Source organism: Arvicanthis niloticus, chromosome 15, assembly GCF_011762505.2.
Source record: "Arvicanthis niloticus isolate mArvNil1 chromosome 15, mArvNil1.pat.X, whole genome shotgun sequence".
Taxonomy (NCBI): domain Eukaryota; kingdom Metazoa; phylum Chordata; class Mammalia; order Rodentia; family Muridae; genus Arvicanthis; species Arvicanthis niloticus.
Window position 1 is genome coordinate 43,455,661 of NC_047672.1, and position 15,555 is coordinate 43,471,215.

Consider the following 15,555-nt stretch of genomic DNA (forward strand, 5'->3'; position numbering starts at 1 on the left):
ATAGATAGCATTTTCCTTCCAGCACACAGCCCATATCTACCCAAGATTACCCATGCTGCTTAGCGCACAGCTTTGCAGCTGTCCTCTGACAATTCTGTTTTGACCAATTCACACCTACCTCTACCTGCTGGCTTATGCCAGTGTATCTATCTTACAGCAGTGGGTACACCCATACCCAAAAGCTAATTCTCAGCACTTAGCTGGGCATTATGTGTGTACTTGCAAACTTTTTTCTGGGGGGGGGGGGGGAAGGAAGAACTTTCTCTTGCCTTGCCTAGTTACAAATTCTGTCTCATTGCCTTGAATTTGATTTTGTTTTACCCACTTCAAACTTCAGGTTTGTCCTTTACCTCCTTGTTACTTGCTTCTGATATCTGATACCTTGCTTCTGAACTGGTACCTTGCTTCTGAGTGCTCCTTAAAGGTCTGTGATGGAGGTATCACTGGTTCATCACCATCTCTTCAGTTTTTTCTTTGTGACAGTGAATCTCTACATTTTGCTCTGGGCTCATGGTCAGCAGTAAAGACTACATTCTGACCAACAGGAGTATGAGTGAAAATAAAACCTAAGATAGAGCTTGTAGGTCTCTGCACGAGCCAATATATCTCTATAGGACTTCAGTTCATACACCATCCATCTGGACATGTGGGTAGAACACGCTGCCTGTTCAGGTCCACTTCCAGAAACTATTATCTTAGCAGGGTCCCAGGAAGAAGGCAAGGTAGATTCTCTTTCTTTCTTTCTTTCTTTCTTTCTTTCTTTCTTTCTTTCTTCCTTCCTTCCTTCCTTCCTTTCTTTCTTTCTTTCTTTCTTTCTTTCTACTTTTCTAAAAGGTAAAACTTTCTTGCTGTCACATCTGTACCTCCCTTGCTGTAGTTTAAATAAATAATTTTCCAAAGGCAGGGGAAGGCATTTAAGGAGTAGGACCTGGTTAGGGGTCTTTTGGTCATATTGAATCATTATTTTGAAGAGAATATTGGGAACTTGACCCTTTCTGTTTCTTTCCTTTGCTTTCCAGTCAACATAAGGTTCTCAGCTTTGCCTTCTCTCATGTCCCTGTCATTATTTGCCACCTAACCAAAAGCCCACAGTAACACAAGCAACTGACCAAGAATGGGAATCCATGAAACTGACTTCAAACAGCCTTTTGTCTTTTTAAGAGTTCATGTTGCGTATTTGGTACAGTGATATAACATGCCAGCCCTTTCTTCTTCATATTTCCCCAGAAATAACATAAAAGAAATCTTTGTGTATATGTGCATTGTGTGTATATGTGTGTTCATGTGTGTGAGTGTGGGTACATGCCTGTCAGACATGCATGAAGCTATCAAAGGACAATCTCAAATGTTGGTTCTAATCTTTTACCTTCTTAGAGATACACTCTTATTACTGCCTACACCAGTTTGATTGAGATTCCAGTAAGTGTCCTGTCTCTGCCTCCCTCCTTGCGATAGGCACATTTGGATGCATAGTGCCTTATCCAGCTTTAAGTGGGCCTTGGGGATCTAAACTTAGGTCTTCACACTTGCTAGGCAAGTGCTTTACTGTTGAGTTATCTCCCAGACACATATCAAATTCGTTATGGCACTTTTGACTTCTCCATGAGACTTTGAACTGCTACTTTATTTATCTTCAGAACCTATGACCTTAACATAGTGCCTAGTGTAGCACCTTACATGTGTGTGTTAAACTAAGATTATGCTGGTTCTGCCCCACATAAATATTTTAGTCATTGGCACATAGCATACATGACGATGGTTCCATAAGATTAAATTGCCTTGTGACATTCAGCCATCTCAGTGTGTGGAAGGGCAGTGTGTGGTATTCATGTAGCACGAATGACCTAATGACATTTCTCACAACATATCCCTACAGTCACATGATTCAGGACTATTCCTGCAGTGTCAGGAACTGTGCTTGGACATTATCGTCCATACAAATGTTATGTAGTGGCTGTAGCTCTTGGGAAGGCCCTGCTGGGCACAAGTGTTCATCTAGGCTTGTATTCCCCAGGAGGTCTGCACAGCACTGTGGGATTAGGCCTGTAACAGTATCTGGATGCCATTACCCTCGTGGGCACATCTTCCATGCTTCCTTCAAGAAGAAGGGAGCACTTAACAAATGATGTCCCGCTGCGCTACCTGCACGTAAGAACAACTAGAAGCAATCCACTCTGAAGTCAGGCATCAAAGCATCTTAGTTTGGAGAGACTTACAAATCTGTGTTATAGCTCTCTATCACTTTAAAAAAATAATTTAGTGACACCACCTAAGTTATCTTTAGACTAGCATTTGCTAGGTGCACTGATAACTCACCAGCTAACTTAACTATTTGGGGACATTCTCTAACTGGTAATGACTATGTTGATTATAATGAATTACAGCTGCTAATAAGCACCGGGTGCTTAGTTCATTGCAAGCATCAAAGAACTCTATGCTGCTTTTTTTTTAAAGTCACATGACAGCCCTAAGAGTGACATTATCTGAAACCCAGATAAAGCAACTGAATCAGGAATGTTATAAAAAGCCAATCTGTCCTTGTAAATATGATCACATCCATGAACATGACTTGAATCTAGGCCTGCTTCAGTTTGGCTCTCTTTTGCCACAAGTACTAGTTTGTAGAGTAATTGTGGCATTTTAAAAACCTATTGCTATCCTGGAATTTGCAAAGTTTAGTTTTCATATTGTATTCTATCGATGCCTCTTTGAGTAATGTCTCAGCTTGTATTGTTCAGGTTTCTTATTGGCTATCTTCTTTACTTGCTGGCTTTATAGTAGTTTTAGAAATATCAGCTTGATAGCAGTGGTTTATAAAATAGACACTGCTTTACATTAACTCTGTAGCTTTGGAATTTTCTAAGTCTGATCTATAGATCCATGAAAGCTAGTCTTTGAAGGCATAACCCTTCCAGTCTGAAGCAAAAGCCAGCAGAGAAAAACAAGTGTCCTAGTATGTTTCTTCAAAGGCAAGCAGAGTTTCTTCATTTAGGGGTCCCCTGACAGAGCTCTTAAGTTTGTAGGGGTAGTCTTGTATCCTATTAACACCCAAAAGAGCCTTCTATATCAACACTGCCTTCAGATCAGCAAGGCTTCTGGTCCCATTTTATTTTAATTGATAGCTCCAACTTCATCTCTTCTTTGTTTTCTAGTTTCTAGAAATCCCCTCCATTGGGGAACTCATTGTTGTATTTAAAAGTAAGTTTTGGAGGCAATGTGAAGCAGCTGGAACTCACACATGCTCCTCCTGGGAATGTGATTGGTTCAGCCAAGGTGGGAAGTACTTTCAGTGTGTCCCAACACAACACTAAATCCTGGCCTGCCTTACAGCAGTCTGATGCAAGTGAATAGACCTGCATCTGTGCACCACAGTACATGTATTGGGAAGTTCACAGCAGAACGCAAGTGTACATTAACAGAGAGTGAATGAGTAATTTGAGGCATGCTTATGTCTAGGAATACTACACTGTAATACTGTTTTTTTTAAAGTAAAATTCAATTATGAATAATAATACATGGATGAATGTTAGAAGTTACAGTGAATGAAAGAAGCTAAATGTAAGTGTTTCTGCTGTGTGCTTCCGTTTGTGCAAAGTTCAAAGACAAGCTGGAGCATTCACTACTGTTAAATAATCAGAAAATAGTTATTGAGGTGGGAGTGCAGTTAAAGGTCAAATAGGAGCATCAAGCAGGCAAAATGTTCCTTTCAAATTAAATTCACGTTTCCATGATAAATAGTGGTACGCTCTTCATAGGGATACTATACTCCAAGGAGACTATTCTATAAGAAGGGAAAGATTTTTACAAAACAAAAAAAAAAAGTGAAGTTCTATACCAGGAGTAGAGAAGGCTTTGCAGAATATCTGATTGGCTGTGCTTCAGGGTACCCAGACGCATGCAACCTGACAGTCTTTACAAACCAAGGGCCGGGAAGAAAGGCCCTAGATTCCATCTCCAGCATCTGAAAAATTATGCAAATGAAGTATTCTTTGCTTTGCATGTCTAGATATTATTTAGATACATTTGAGATTGCATGTGAGTTGCTGGAATTGAAGTAAGATTTCCAGTTGTGAATTCTTGCTTTGTTTTGTGTACCACATTGTGTAGTGTGTGTGTTTGTGTGTGTGTGTGTGTGTACCATGACTGTATCAGAGGACAGCTTTTGGGGGTTGATTCCCTTCATCCATCCTGTGAGTCCTGAGGATCTAACTCATGTCATCAGGCTTGACAATCAACGCCTCAGCTGCCTGGGCCACTTCTACTCCCATTTGTGCGTTGCTTATTATTTGTTACTTTTGTCCTTTTCTCTTTGGCTGTCTCTTTCCACTCCTTCCTCCCTTACTCCACCCCCACCCCCTTACACAACTGGGTATGGCTTGTACACTGATAGGTAAAGGCAAGACCATGTCAAGCCATATATATCCCAGACAGCTCTCACACTTAATTCCCCTGCCTTCACCGCCAATTTCTGGGTATTATAGGGATATGAGGCTATGAATTCTTGACCGGCTAGCTTACCCCAGGCAAGTAGCTTTCTCCCTTGGGTTTTGCACTCAAGTTGATTGATTTGAACGTGGATATAATAGTGCTCTTGTCTTTACAGAACTGCCTAGAAATCTTGTGTAGGCATGGAGGGCTAGAGCCGGAAAGGAGAGACAAGTGCAATCGGACTGTGCATGATGTTGCTACTGATGACTGCAAGCATTTGCTGGAGAATCTGAGTGAGTGATGTTCCAGCCTGTCCATTCTGCCACACCACGTGGGCTCTGGAGCCCTGGGAAAGATACTGGTGCAGTTCTAGTGAACTCACCCTCTTAACTTCTTTGAGTCTTAGTTATTGCAAAAAACACTTTTGAGGATGTCATTACATTTCCCCCTCAAGTAAAATTCCTGGGCAGGTTTTTGCAGTACAAATAGTACCAGCTCTTTCTTAGATTTTACTGAGTATCTTGAGAGAACAATCTAAATGATTACTCTCCCCCCTCCCCCTGCCAATCTCACCCCCAATTCGGAGATACTAGAATTCCAGGTGAGAAGTCCCAGTTGTGCACTTTGCAGATCTGATGAGCCTGGCAAGAAGGTTGCCTCCAGCACTTGGTTACTACCAGTCTTTGCAGATAGTTTATGATCTCACAGGTCCCCTCTGGCTCTCTAAGTACATGTTCCTTGGTGCATTTTATGAAAAGCTCCCGTGTAGGCTTATGAGTATAGAATGCCAGATCATAGACAATATTATAACATATCAATTGTCTCTCAGTCTAGCTGTTAAGCCAGGTGTTTAAGTAATTATTATCTTTAGGGTAAGCAAAACTTTAGCATCTAAAATAATGTTTTATTCTCTAATTATACACTCAGAGATGGATCTATCTTTCCCTTCCCTTCCTCCCTCTCTTCCCTGTTGCTTCCCCTTTCTCCCTCCTTTCTCCTTCCTTTTCTTTATTCATTCCTTCTTTTTTTCCTTCCATTTTCCTCCCAAACAAAGCCTCTCTTTGTAACATTTCCATGCCTGAAACTAAGCTTATATGCCAGATTGTCTTCAAACTCACAGTGATCCCCCTGCCTCAATTTCCAGAGCACTGAGATAATAGGTATGAACCACTATGGCTATGTTAGATATGTATCCCAGATCCACCCCCTGCTCCACTATCCCCTCTTCCAGCCCCATGTACTTTGATTTTAATAACTTGCATGGCCCAATTTGTTCTGCCTATATATGCATTGGCATGTGACAGTCACTGGACCATGTTTGACTTTCTAGAGACCAACCTCATCCTTAAAGAAAACTGACTTTCCCTCCTGAAGCAGCCACCAACTACCCAAAGCTTCTCACCTAGGTGTGGCACTCATAAGCCCCCCCCCCCCCCACACACACACATAAATGATGGAATGTTGACTTGTGCAGGTCTAGGCAACCACAGTGATTAAATTCATGTGTGAGTACTCCTGTCATCTCCAGAAGACTGTTTTGCCTTGGCCCTCCATGGCCTCTGGCTCTTTTAACTTTTCTTCTCTCTGACCAGTTTTGCATTTACTGCTGCTGCCCACGTGTGGTTTGAGATATGCCCTAATTTGTAGGCCTAGAGATAAAAATTTTGAGGTGAGTTTTATGTTTATCTATTTAGCAAAATAATAGGTTAACTCCTAAGGACCATGAGTTTCCCAAGGGTTCTTGGTCAGATTTACAGCATCAGCCATGTAATTTCTTCCTATAGAGTGGACTTTAGATCCAATCAGAAAGTAATTCGATTGCCTCTATTGTGCTCAATAAGAGTATCTTCCCAGTCTGGTTGTTACTGTAGCTAGCAGACTTGGGAAGAAAGTCTCCATGAGGATATATCTAGATTGAGATGGCTCATGTACATCATGTAATACTCAGGGGATTGCCCTGAGTATTAGTTGATATAAGATGACCCAGGCCATTGTGGGCAGCATTATTCCCTAGGCAGAAGGTCCCAGAACAATATAAGAAATAGAAAAATCTAACTGGATACAGCTAAGAAGAAAGCAAGAAAAGATCCATATTTTTTTTCTCTTGACTATAGATATGAATATGAGTTCCTGACTTGACTTCCTAGAAATGAAGGGCTGTAACATAGAATTGTAAACCAGAAAACCCCTTCCTCCCCTGCATTGCCTTTTGTTACAGTATTTGTCACAGCCACAGAAATGAAACTACCCACTCATTATAAGGACTTATTACAGCTATAGGATAACACATATAATGTGAATTTTAGCTTGTACCAGCTGCTTTGTTGAAACTAGATTATACGAAGTCATGTCCAGATTTATTTAGGAACATCTGTTAAAATATATATGTCTTCCAGCTGAAAGGTGAAAATGGTAGGTAACATCAAGAATTTGCAGCAGGAGGGACCATGAGAAGAACTTAGGTTCCATAGATACAGAATGAAGAGTGAGCAAAAATCCAGGATTGATAAAATATAGAGTAGAAAAGAGGGACATCATGGATCATTTCAAGAAGCCTGGGAGCTGCCACCCCCCATTCCAGGGAGAGCTGTCAGGGGCGAAGCTGACATGGCTAATAAAGGTCGGGAGTTGTTTAGATGTGTGGATTTGAGATATCTGTGTCAAGTCAGCAGGAACTCTAAGGAAAAGATGAACTGTCCATATGAGTTTGACAGTCAGCAGTCTGTCAGAAATAGTTAAAGTTATAGAGCTGAGATGAGGAGAAGTCTGTGGGGGAATGACAGTAAAGATGAAGACAATTCTAAAATAGGCCACCTTAAAAAGGCTCAATAAAGCCAAGGGGCCTGTGGAGAAAGAATATTAAAGAGAGAAGAGCAGAGGTGTGGAGGGTCTAGCATCATCTGTCAGGAGCAAAGGACATGTATGTTAGATGCCAGGGGTAAGATAAACAACTGTCAACTGGAAAATAAAACAGCAATAAGTTAGTAGGAAAGCCATTTTAAAAGGCGTAAATTACCTGAGAGGCTCTACCAGAGCCTGAACAATACAGAGGCGGATGCACACAGCCAACCATCGAACTGAGCACAGGGGCCACAGTGGAGGAGTTCGGGGAATGATTGAAGGAGCTGAAGGGGTTTGTGACCCCATAGGAAGAATATTATCAACTAACCAGACCTCCCAGTGCTCCCAGGGACTAAACCACCAAGCAAAGAGTATACACGGAGGGACCCATGGCTCCAGTCACATATGTAGCAGAGGATGGCCTTATCTGGCATCAGTGGGAGGGGAGGCCTTTGGCCCTGTGGAGATTCTTTAATATAACATAGGGGAATGCTAGGGTGGTGAGGCAGAAATGGGTGGGTGGGAGGGGGAAGGAGCATGGGCTAGGGGTTTCCAGAGGGGAAACCAGGAAGAGTGGATAACATTTGAAATGTAAATAAATAAAATAACCAATAAAAACAAAAAAAAAACTTAAAAGGAGAAAATATACCTTTAGTTTTACATTTCAATTATTATATTAAAATTAAAATTTCCCGGTTTTATATGTTTTAAATTTGCCGTTTGAGAATTTCATGTATGCTTACAATGTATTTTGAGCATATTCACCACCACTCCCAACTCATCCTGAGTAACCTCTCTCATGACCCACTCCCAACTTCATTTTTTTTAAATTTTTAAATAACACACTGAATCTAGTTAGTACTAGCCATTAGGCAGGGTTATTAGGTCATCCATTGACAGCATTGTATTTTAGTACCAAAGCATACTATATAATTCTTTCACTATGTGAGAAAGCTTTCATTCACTGAATCTTGTGGACTCTTGGTAAAACAAAATCTAGCTTTGCTATGTCCTCTCTAACTTTAGTTCTTCAGTATCTGAACATACTTGGGAAGTAAACTCAAGGCAGTGTCTGTGTAGACACTGTTACATTTTTACAATTTTATATTATCATTCTATTCATACCTCATTGGGTAAACACTTTTGAGCTATTTCATTAAATATCTCTAAGGTCTTCAACTTTGTTTTAATAATAGAAGTATTTATATTCAACAGTGTATTGAGCGGGCATGGTGGCTCAACCATCCATCATGAGATGGGTGTCTGAATACAGTGTACTTTGGGCTGGAGCAAAGGGGGCCCAGAGTGAGTGGGGACCGGAGCAAGCAAGTGAGTGGGGCCAGGAGCAAGAGGGAAAAATGAAGGGGGAAAAAAGAGTACTTAAAAAAAACCCAGTGTATTGAATATTAAAATTTACTAATTATAGTGATAAGATCATGGGACATAGAAGATTTTGGAACAAATATAAGTGATTATTAATAAACACGATTGAGCTTATGAGAACAAAAGCGCATGTGTGCCAAGCTCAGGCAGTGGAAATTTCATCCGAACCTTCTGCTGTTGTGGCGGAGGATAGATCTGAGCTGTAGAAGGCTAGCTCACCACGCACTAAGCCCCGGGAGCCAGAAGTTCCTGGTACAACACTTGAACACACTTATCAATTACTCACTGGTATTTATCATGTAATTGTGAGTTGACCTCATTACATCTCTTCCAAACAAAAACTAATTTATTCGCCATGACAATTCTCTGTATATTTTCTTCCTTTTGTGGAACACTGAGGGATAGCAAGACTAGGGACATTTACCAAGGTCATAGAGCAAAGAAAAAGCTGCTTCTGGGGCTCAGACTCAGGTCTGTCTTAATGCTCAGGAGACTCTTCTAAACCCACTGACTTTTGGAACTGTATTCTAACTTGCTCATGATTTCATGTATAAAGATAGACACAACATAGAGAACACTAGATGAAAGTAGGACTCCTGGCTTTCCCAACTTTTCTGACTTATTTTTCTCCTCCTCCTCTTCCTCATCATCTTCCTCCTCTTCCTCTTCTTCCTCCTCTTCCTCCTCTTCCTCCTCTTCCTCCTCTTCCTCCTTCTCTTTCTCCTCCTCCTCTTCCTCTTCTTCTTCCTCCTCCTCCTCCAACAGCCTGAGAATCTTGCTGTAGGGAGGAGTCAGTAAAGTAGAAGTGCTGAGCTACAAGGGATGATAAATGGCTCACTTTATATGCTCCCAAAGAAACCGTGGGGAGACCGGGAGACCAGTATTTGCTGCAGTATAAGAAGGCTCAGCTTAATATTGAATAAGATAGCTGTCTTTTGATTTATCTTTAAAATCTTCATAACTGCTTATTCTGTTTAAGTGCTTTGCTTTTTTTTTCCCCTATCAAGGCTGTTTCTAAACTCCCATCCCTTTGTTCTCCTAACAGATGCTCTTAAAATACCCTTAAGGATTTCCGTGGGTGAAATTCAACCAAGCAACGATGGTTCTGACGACTTTGAATGTGAACACACAATATGCACTTTAAATATCCGCAAACAGACATCATGGGAAGATTTTTCCAAAGCTGTGAGTCAGGCTCTGACAAATCACTTCCAAGCCATCTCTTCTGATGGATGGTGGAGTCTGGAAGATGGGACGTTTAATAACACTACTGACTCCTGCCTCGGTCTTGGCACCAGCAGTATACAATCCATCATGCTAGGTATAAGCAGCCTTGAAGTAAAGCAAAAGTTAAATGTCTGGGTTTATTTGTATTTGTGGGCGTCAGAGCCTGAGAGTTCACTGATGAAACACATTCTAGGTTTGCTTGTGGCAGCTGCCAGTACTGAAAACCTTGAGCCTTCACAATGACGCCATTACATAATGTCGCCTTGTTGCTATAAAAGTGCTTTTATGCCTCAAGTAATGTTAGAGAGTAAATAGCTTGAAAGCTTTTGATGAGGTTTTGTTATTACACTTGTACTCCAGATAAATGCAAGAAATTAACCACATTATAGATGCTTGCTTACGTATACCTTCTGAACTTAGCTCCATGTTTGCTGTCAGCCTCTGCCAGGTATGTTAGACTATGTTAACAGTACAATAGGATAAGTCCAATGTGGTCTAGAATTGAAAGAAACCCTTTAATGAACTTACATTCAAAGCTCCCACATGGGATAGGTCAGAGTGGTAACCCATTATTGCTAATTAACAGACTTACAAAGAACTTAGATAAGATCTGTTTTCTGGTGAACACAGTATGAGCTCACAAAATATTTCTTGTCCCTGGCTGTTTTTTTTTTTTTTTTTTCTCTCTCTCTTAGATCCAAATTAACATCTATTAAAAACACTCTTTGCAAGGTCTGTGCATGATACTTTATGAAAGCACACCAAAGCCACATTGTATAGCTATATAGGGATTACAGGACTTGTCCAAAGGTACATGACTATTGAGCAAAGCAATCAGGCTTCAACTTGAAAGCTAAACAAAACAAAAACGTACATGTTCAACAGTCCAACAGAACCATACTTAAAAAGAATGAACCCAGTGAAAAAAGGCAACCTTTACTGTTGCTTTTATGCATCTGCTTATATCAGAAGGTGTTTTATGAAGCAGGTTTGCTTTAAAAATATATTCCCACTAGCTTTATAGTAACTTACTTATGACAACTTTAGTATAATAGTCAAAATATTATTATTGAACTATCCTGTGATTTTAAAATTGCATTAAGAAAACAAGGCATGAGCGTTTCTCGGGAACACATATTGCCCACCTAGTACAGGATGAGGCAGAGCACGGCTCTGTGCTGAAGTCTGATATATGAAGACAAGACAGAGGTGTCCTGAAGGAAATGGCCCTGTGCCTGCTGTTGTGCAGTTAATCTGGAAACTGGTAACATGGAGTGGTTATTCCTAACTGCCAATGAAAGCACTTCTATGAACAATGGCTGCCAGATGGTTGCAGGTTCACACTTATTACAGAGTTATAGCACACCCAAGTAGATGTTTAGTTGTAAAAGTCATTGTGTTTTGTGGTCAGAAGGTTTGGCTTAGTCTTTAGTATAGTTTTACTCTTTCTATAGCCAGTTTATAATTGATGTAATTTTTAATCTTTGTAAGTGAATTTTCTGAGTCATAATTAAAGAAACATGAGCTCAGCTGAGATGCAAAGGGGCTAGAGGTTTTACAAGTACTGGGGCTGTGCCGAGATAGATAACCTGAAATACTTGGCCTGAGATCCGGAAACAATACCAAACAGTTCTGGAACCTTTTATAGAAAATGACCCAGAGATTAGATGGTGATGGATTAGATGTTCTTCAAAATGCTGGGACTTGATGGTGAAGAAGGCAGTGGTTTCAGGATATAAACTTTGGAGAACTTGACCTTGGAAACATCTGGATATATTTTTTGTTCTTTAGATATTGCCATAAATTACTGTTTTAAAGAAGTCATTAGAATGAACAAGTTTCCTTTGACCTTGAACAGAAATGTCCCTGAGGAGTTCATTGCCATTTGGATACCCCGTGGCCTCAGATGCTCTGAACTCTTGAACACCTCACAGAAGAGAATGTGTTGGCCATTATGAAAGCACCATTTGGGCTCTCCGTGACCTTGGCTCTTCATGACCTTCTGTTTCCCTTTCTTCAACTAGGAAGTATGTCATGGTCAACTGGTCAGAGCTTCCCCCAGTCCCCGTGGGATTTCATGAAGAAGAAGAAGGTGGAGCAGGTCACAGTGCTCTTATCAGGTGACGAGTGGTCTTCCAAACTAGTGTAATGCCTAAGGTGCATGTGCCTCACCATGGGCTCGCACAGGGCCAGTTCCTAAACCTCAGTGTTTTGTCTACTTGCTTCTCACAGTACTTGTGTAATTTCTACTATGAGGTCATTAGATGTTTTCTGACATATCTGATTAAGAATGAGGGAAGACTTGGAAGTTGGAGTTCTGTCACCCTTGGTTATGTCTGCCCTGTTCATAGACTCCTGCTGCTCTCATTATGTCGCTTATTAGAAACAACCTAAAGGCAAACTAGCCTTGTGCTAGGAGTGGCAGACTGGTTTAAAAGAGAAATGTCTGTTGTTACTGTCAACCATGATGTATGTCTGATATGATTATGTTATAATGGTACACATGACTATTAAGAAAGTGTCTACTATTTTCAGGCTGTGTTTTTATTTATAACATAATGCAAGTGCAATGTCACTCAGTGGTCATAGCAGCAGTCCAGTAAGTTCTTAACCTGCTCACTTTTAATTTATGCATAAACTGATAAATTTTTTTATGTAATGTCTAGTTATTAGTATGTGGTATATATACTGTTTCTTAGCCTTGAATTATGAAAGGCTACTGATTTTTTCATCTGTCTCCCATCATTAGGAATAGACTTTCAAGAAAAAAAAGAAGTGTTGACTAGAAGTTTTAAGGTCTGAATTATATTCATGGCATTTTTTTTTAAATTGAGTATCCACCCTAGAAAACGTATTACATTTCAACCAGGGTATTGAGTGTCAGAACTTAAGGTGGGGACAGAACCTAAAAGAAGACCCTGGACGTGTACAATAATATTAAGCAAGAATAAAGCTTTCCAAAGACTGGGTTATCTGTGTTAGCTTTTGCTAACAAACAGTGAAGCACTGAGCCCAACAGCTTGCATACTCAGCTCCAGAGTTGCAACTGGACTCTGGAGGTCCTGGCTGTAATTGCTAAAAAGGTCAGTGGACCTTCTTGGGGCGGGAGGTGGCAAAGATCAACTGTGGAGCTTTCAGGTTTCCAGGGTCACTAGCTGTTTAGAAATCAGTAATCAGGTGTCAAAGTCACTCTTATGTTTCTTGGCCAAACGTTAACTCCTCTAAGTCCAACAGTATCTTGTTTCTTTCATGGTAGCTTGTGTGGTGTCTTGATCACCTGTATTTCATAAGGAAAGGCCAATTTTCCTTCTCTGTGTATATTTCTCACAGGTCCCCAAGAAGGCTGCCTCAGTAGTGTGACTTATGCATCCATGATCCCACTTCAGATGCTGCAGAACTACCTCAGACTGGTATGTTGGCACTGTCATCATCATTACTGAAACATCCATCAGGTGGTCCACATGGATAAGTATGGGAGCCCACATACCTTGTCTTCTGGGTTAGGACATTGTTTTCCCCAACATGCCCCTCCCTGGCCTGGATTTCTGTCACAATGATCCAGGTGTCCATTTCTGTGTCCTACAGAGACTGTCTGTGACCACTAAAGTGCTTTAACATATATAAGAACATATTACCTGCCGCTTAACAAGGATATGCCATCAAATACTAGACACAGATAGGAATAGACATGTGTATCAAGTTGTCTTACTCTAAGCTTTTACAGTTTAAAGTTGAGTAAATAAGTTCACATCAGTTGAACTGTTGGTTTGGCCACTTTTACAGAAACCAAATTCATTAGAGATTAAATAGGACTGAAGTTTACTCTTTTCACATATCTAAGTTGAAGCAGGTGAGAGGTCTGGGTAGGGCAAACATCCAAGTTCCAAGGTCTCAGCACCATATCCTCCTGTTACTGCTTGCAGCCCATGGACCAGGATTTTAAGTCAGTTCCCTACTGAGCAAATGCGTCTTGCTGTGTTATAACCATGTTCCCTGCTCAAACTAGGCAATATGTTCCTAATAATAAGGAGAGAAATATGAATACCAAGGAAAGCAGTAAATTCATATACAAAACAGACAAGAAAATATGGTATTTGTTACATACTTAATAGATGCAGTGTTTTTACTTGTCTTGTTTATTCATAATATCCCTACATAATATTCATAATATCCCTACAAGTTTGATAATGTTATCTCCATTTCAAATAAGTAAGGCAAAGAGAGGTTAAGAAGATCTTATGATCAAAGCAGCACACATAGTCACTGATGGAACCTAAATGATGGAAGTGCCAACAACACCCTGTGTCTGAGTGAGATCTACTGAAACTACCATGAGTACCATAACACAATTAATAAATAAAAGCTCTGTTGGCTCCCTTAGGCAAACTTCAAAAAAAAGTAGTTAAATTGGTACTCTTTACATACGTTGTTTCCATCAGATTTAAATTAATGTTTTGGTAAAGCTATGCACTGATAAAGCTGACCTCAGAGGCTGGACCCACATTGTACCCTCAGCCAAGGAGAGCTTTATCAGGTCTCTCTGTGGGACACTTTCACTTTTCTCTCTTTGCTTTTATTTGTCTTCTTTGCCTTCTAAGCATCAAATATGCCCAATAGGAAGAACTTCAGCTAATCCCTTACTTAAATGAAAGCTAAGTGTGTGGCCCCCTGATTGTCAGGAATATGCGTCTCAGGCTGTGAGTATAGCCACCTTGTCTTCCTTAACCCCTCCCACCATTGCCATATTAAGCAAGGTTTTGACCAAGGGCTAAATTGTCTCAATCCCCAAACTATGATAGTTTTATGATAGATTTTGATGTGCTTTATGTTACTCTTACTGTGATGAGACACCATGGCCAAAAGAAATTTAGAGAAGAAAGGGTTTATTTTGCTCACAGTTCATCATCAAAAGCAGTGAAGGCAGAAACCTGGAGATAGGAATTGATTCAGTGGCCATAGAAGAGCGCTGCTTATTGGCTCGCTCGACCTGCTTCTTATAGAACTTAGTACTATCAGCCCAAGGATGGCCTCATCCACAGTGGGCTGGCCTCTCCCCTAAGAATCACTAATTAAGGGTATATTCCACTGGCTTGTCTATAGCTAGACCTTATGGAGACAATTAACCCAGATCCTTTCCTTTTACTTCAGTGGTTCTGGTCTCTTGATAATTACAGCCAATTCTTTAGCTTCAGCTGAACAGAAACCATATATTCTTTACCCAGAAGGCCAGGTAGAGCCTTTGTATGCCTGGGAAACATCACAAAGCAGACCTTCGTTATCTGCATTGCTTTCAACATTTGTATCTCCCAAGTGTCCACAGACCCTTTCACTGATCTCTCAACACTCAGTGGCCTATTTTGCCCAAGTTCCAAATCCTTCCATAATCATCCCCAAAACAACATGGCCAGGTGTGCTACAGGAATACCCTACTCCTTGTACTAATTTGTCTTGGTTAGGGTTACTGTCATTGTGATGAAGCACCATAACCAAAAGCAACTTGGAGAGGGAAGGTTCTATTTCACTCACAGAACCCTATAACAGTTCATCATCAAAAACAGCATAGATAGGAGCCTGAAGGCAGGAGATGATGCTTCCTGGTTTGCTCGGCCTGCTTTCTTACAGAACTTAGCACTACAAGCTCAGGAATGGGTCCACCTAAAATGGGCTGGGTCTCCC

At 40.6% G+C, this 15,555-nt stretch overlaps 1 protein-coding gene across 5 annotated transcripts in view; it reads left to right on the forward strand.

The window, feature by feature from the left end:
• The window catches only part of Cttnbp2 (cortactin binding protein 2), a 146,347-nt gene that overhangs the window by 94,575 nt on the left and 36,217 nt on the right, over positions 1 to 15,555 (forward strand). For all 5 annotated transcript variants that reach the window (XM_034518964.2, XM_076913670.1, XM_034518963.2 and 2 more), the window contains 4 exons: positions 4,604 to 4,721; positions 9,698 to 9,973; positions 11,904 to 11,999; positions 13,210 to 13,289. In XM_034518964.2, coding sequence (XP_034374855.1) covers positions 4,604 to 4,721; positions 9,698 to 9,973; positions 11,904 to 11,999; positions 13,210 to 13,289 — 570 coding nt within the window. The remainder of the gene's footprint in view (positions 1 to 4,603; positions 4,722 to 9,697; positions 9,974 to 11,903; positions 12,000 to 13,209; positions 13,290 to 15,555) is intronic.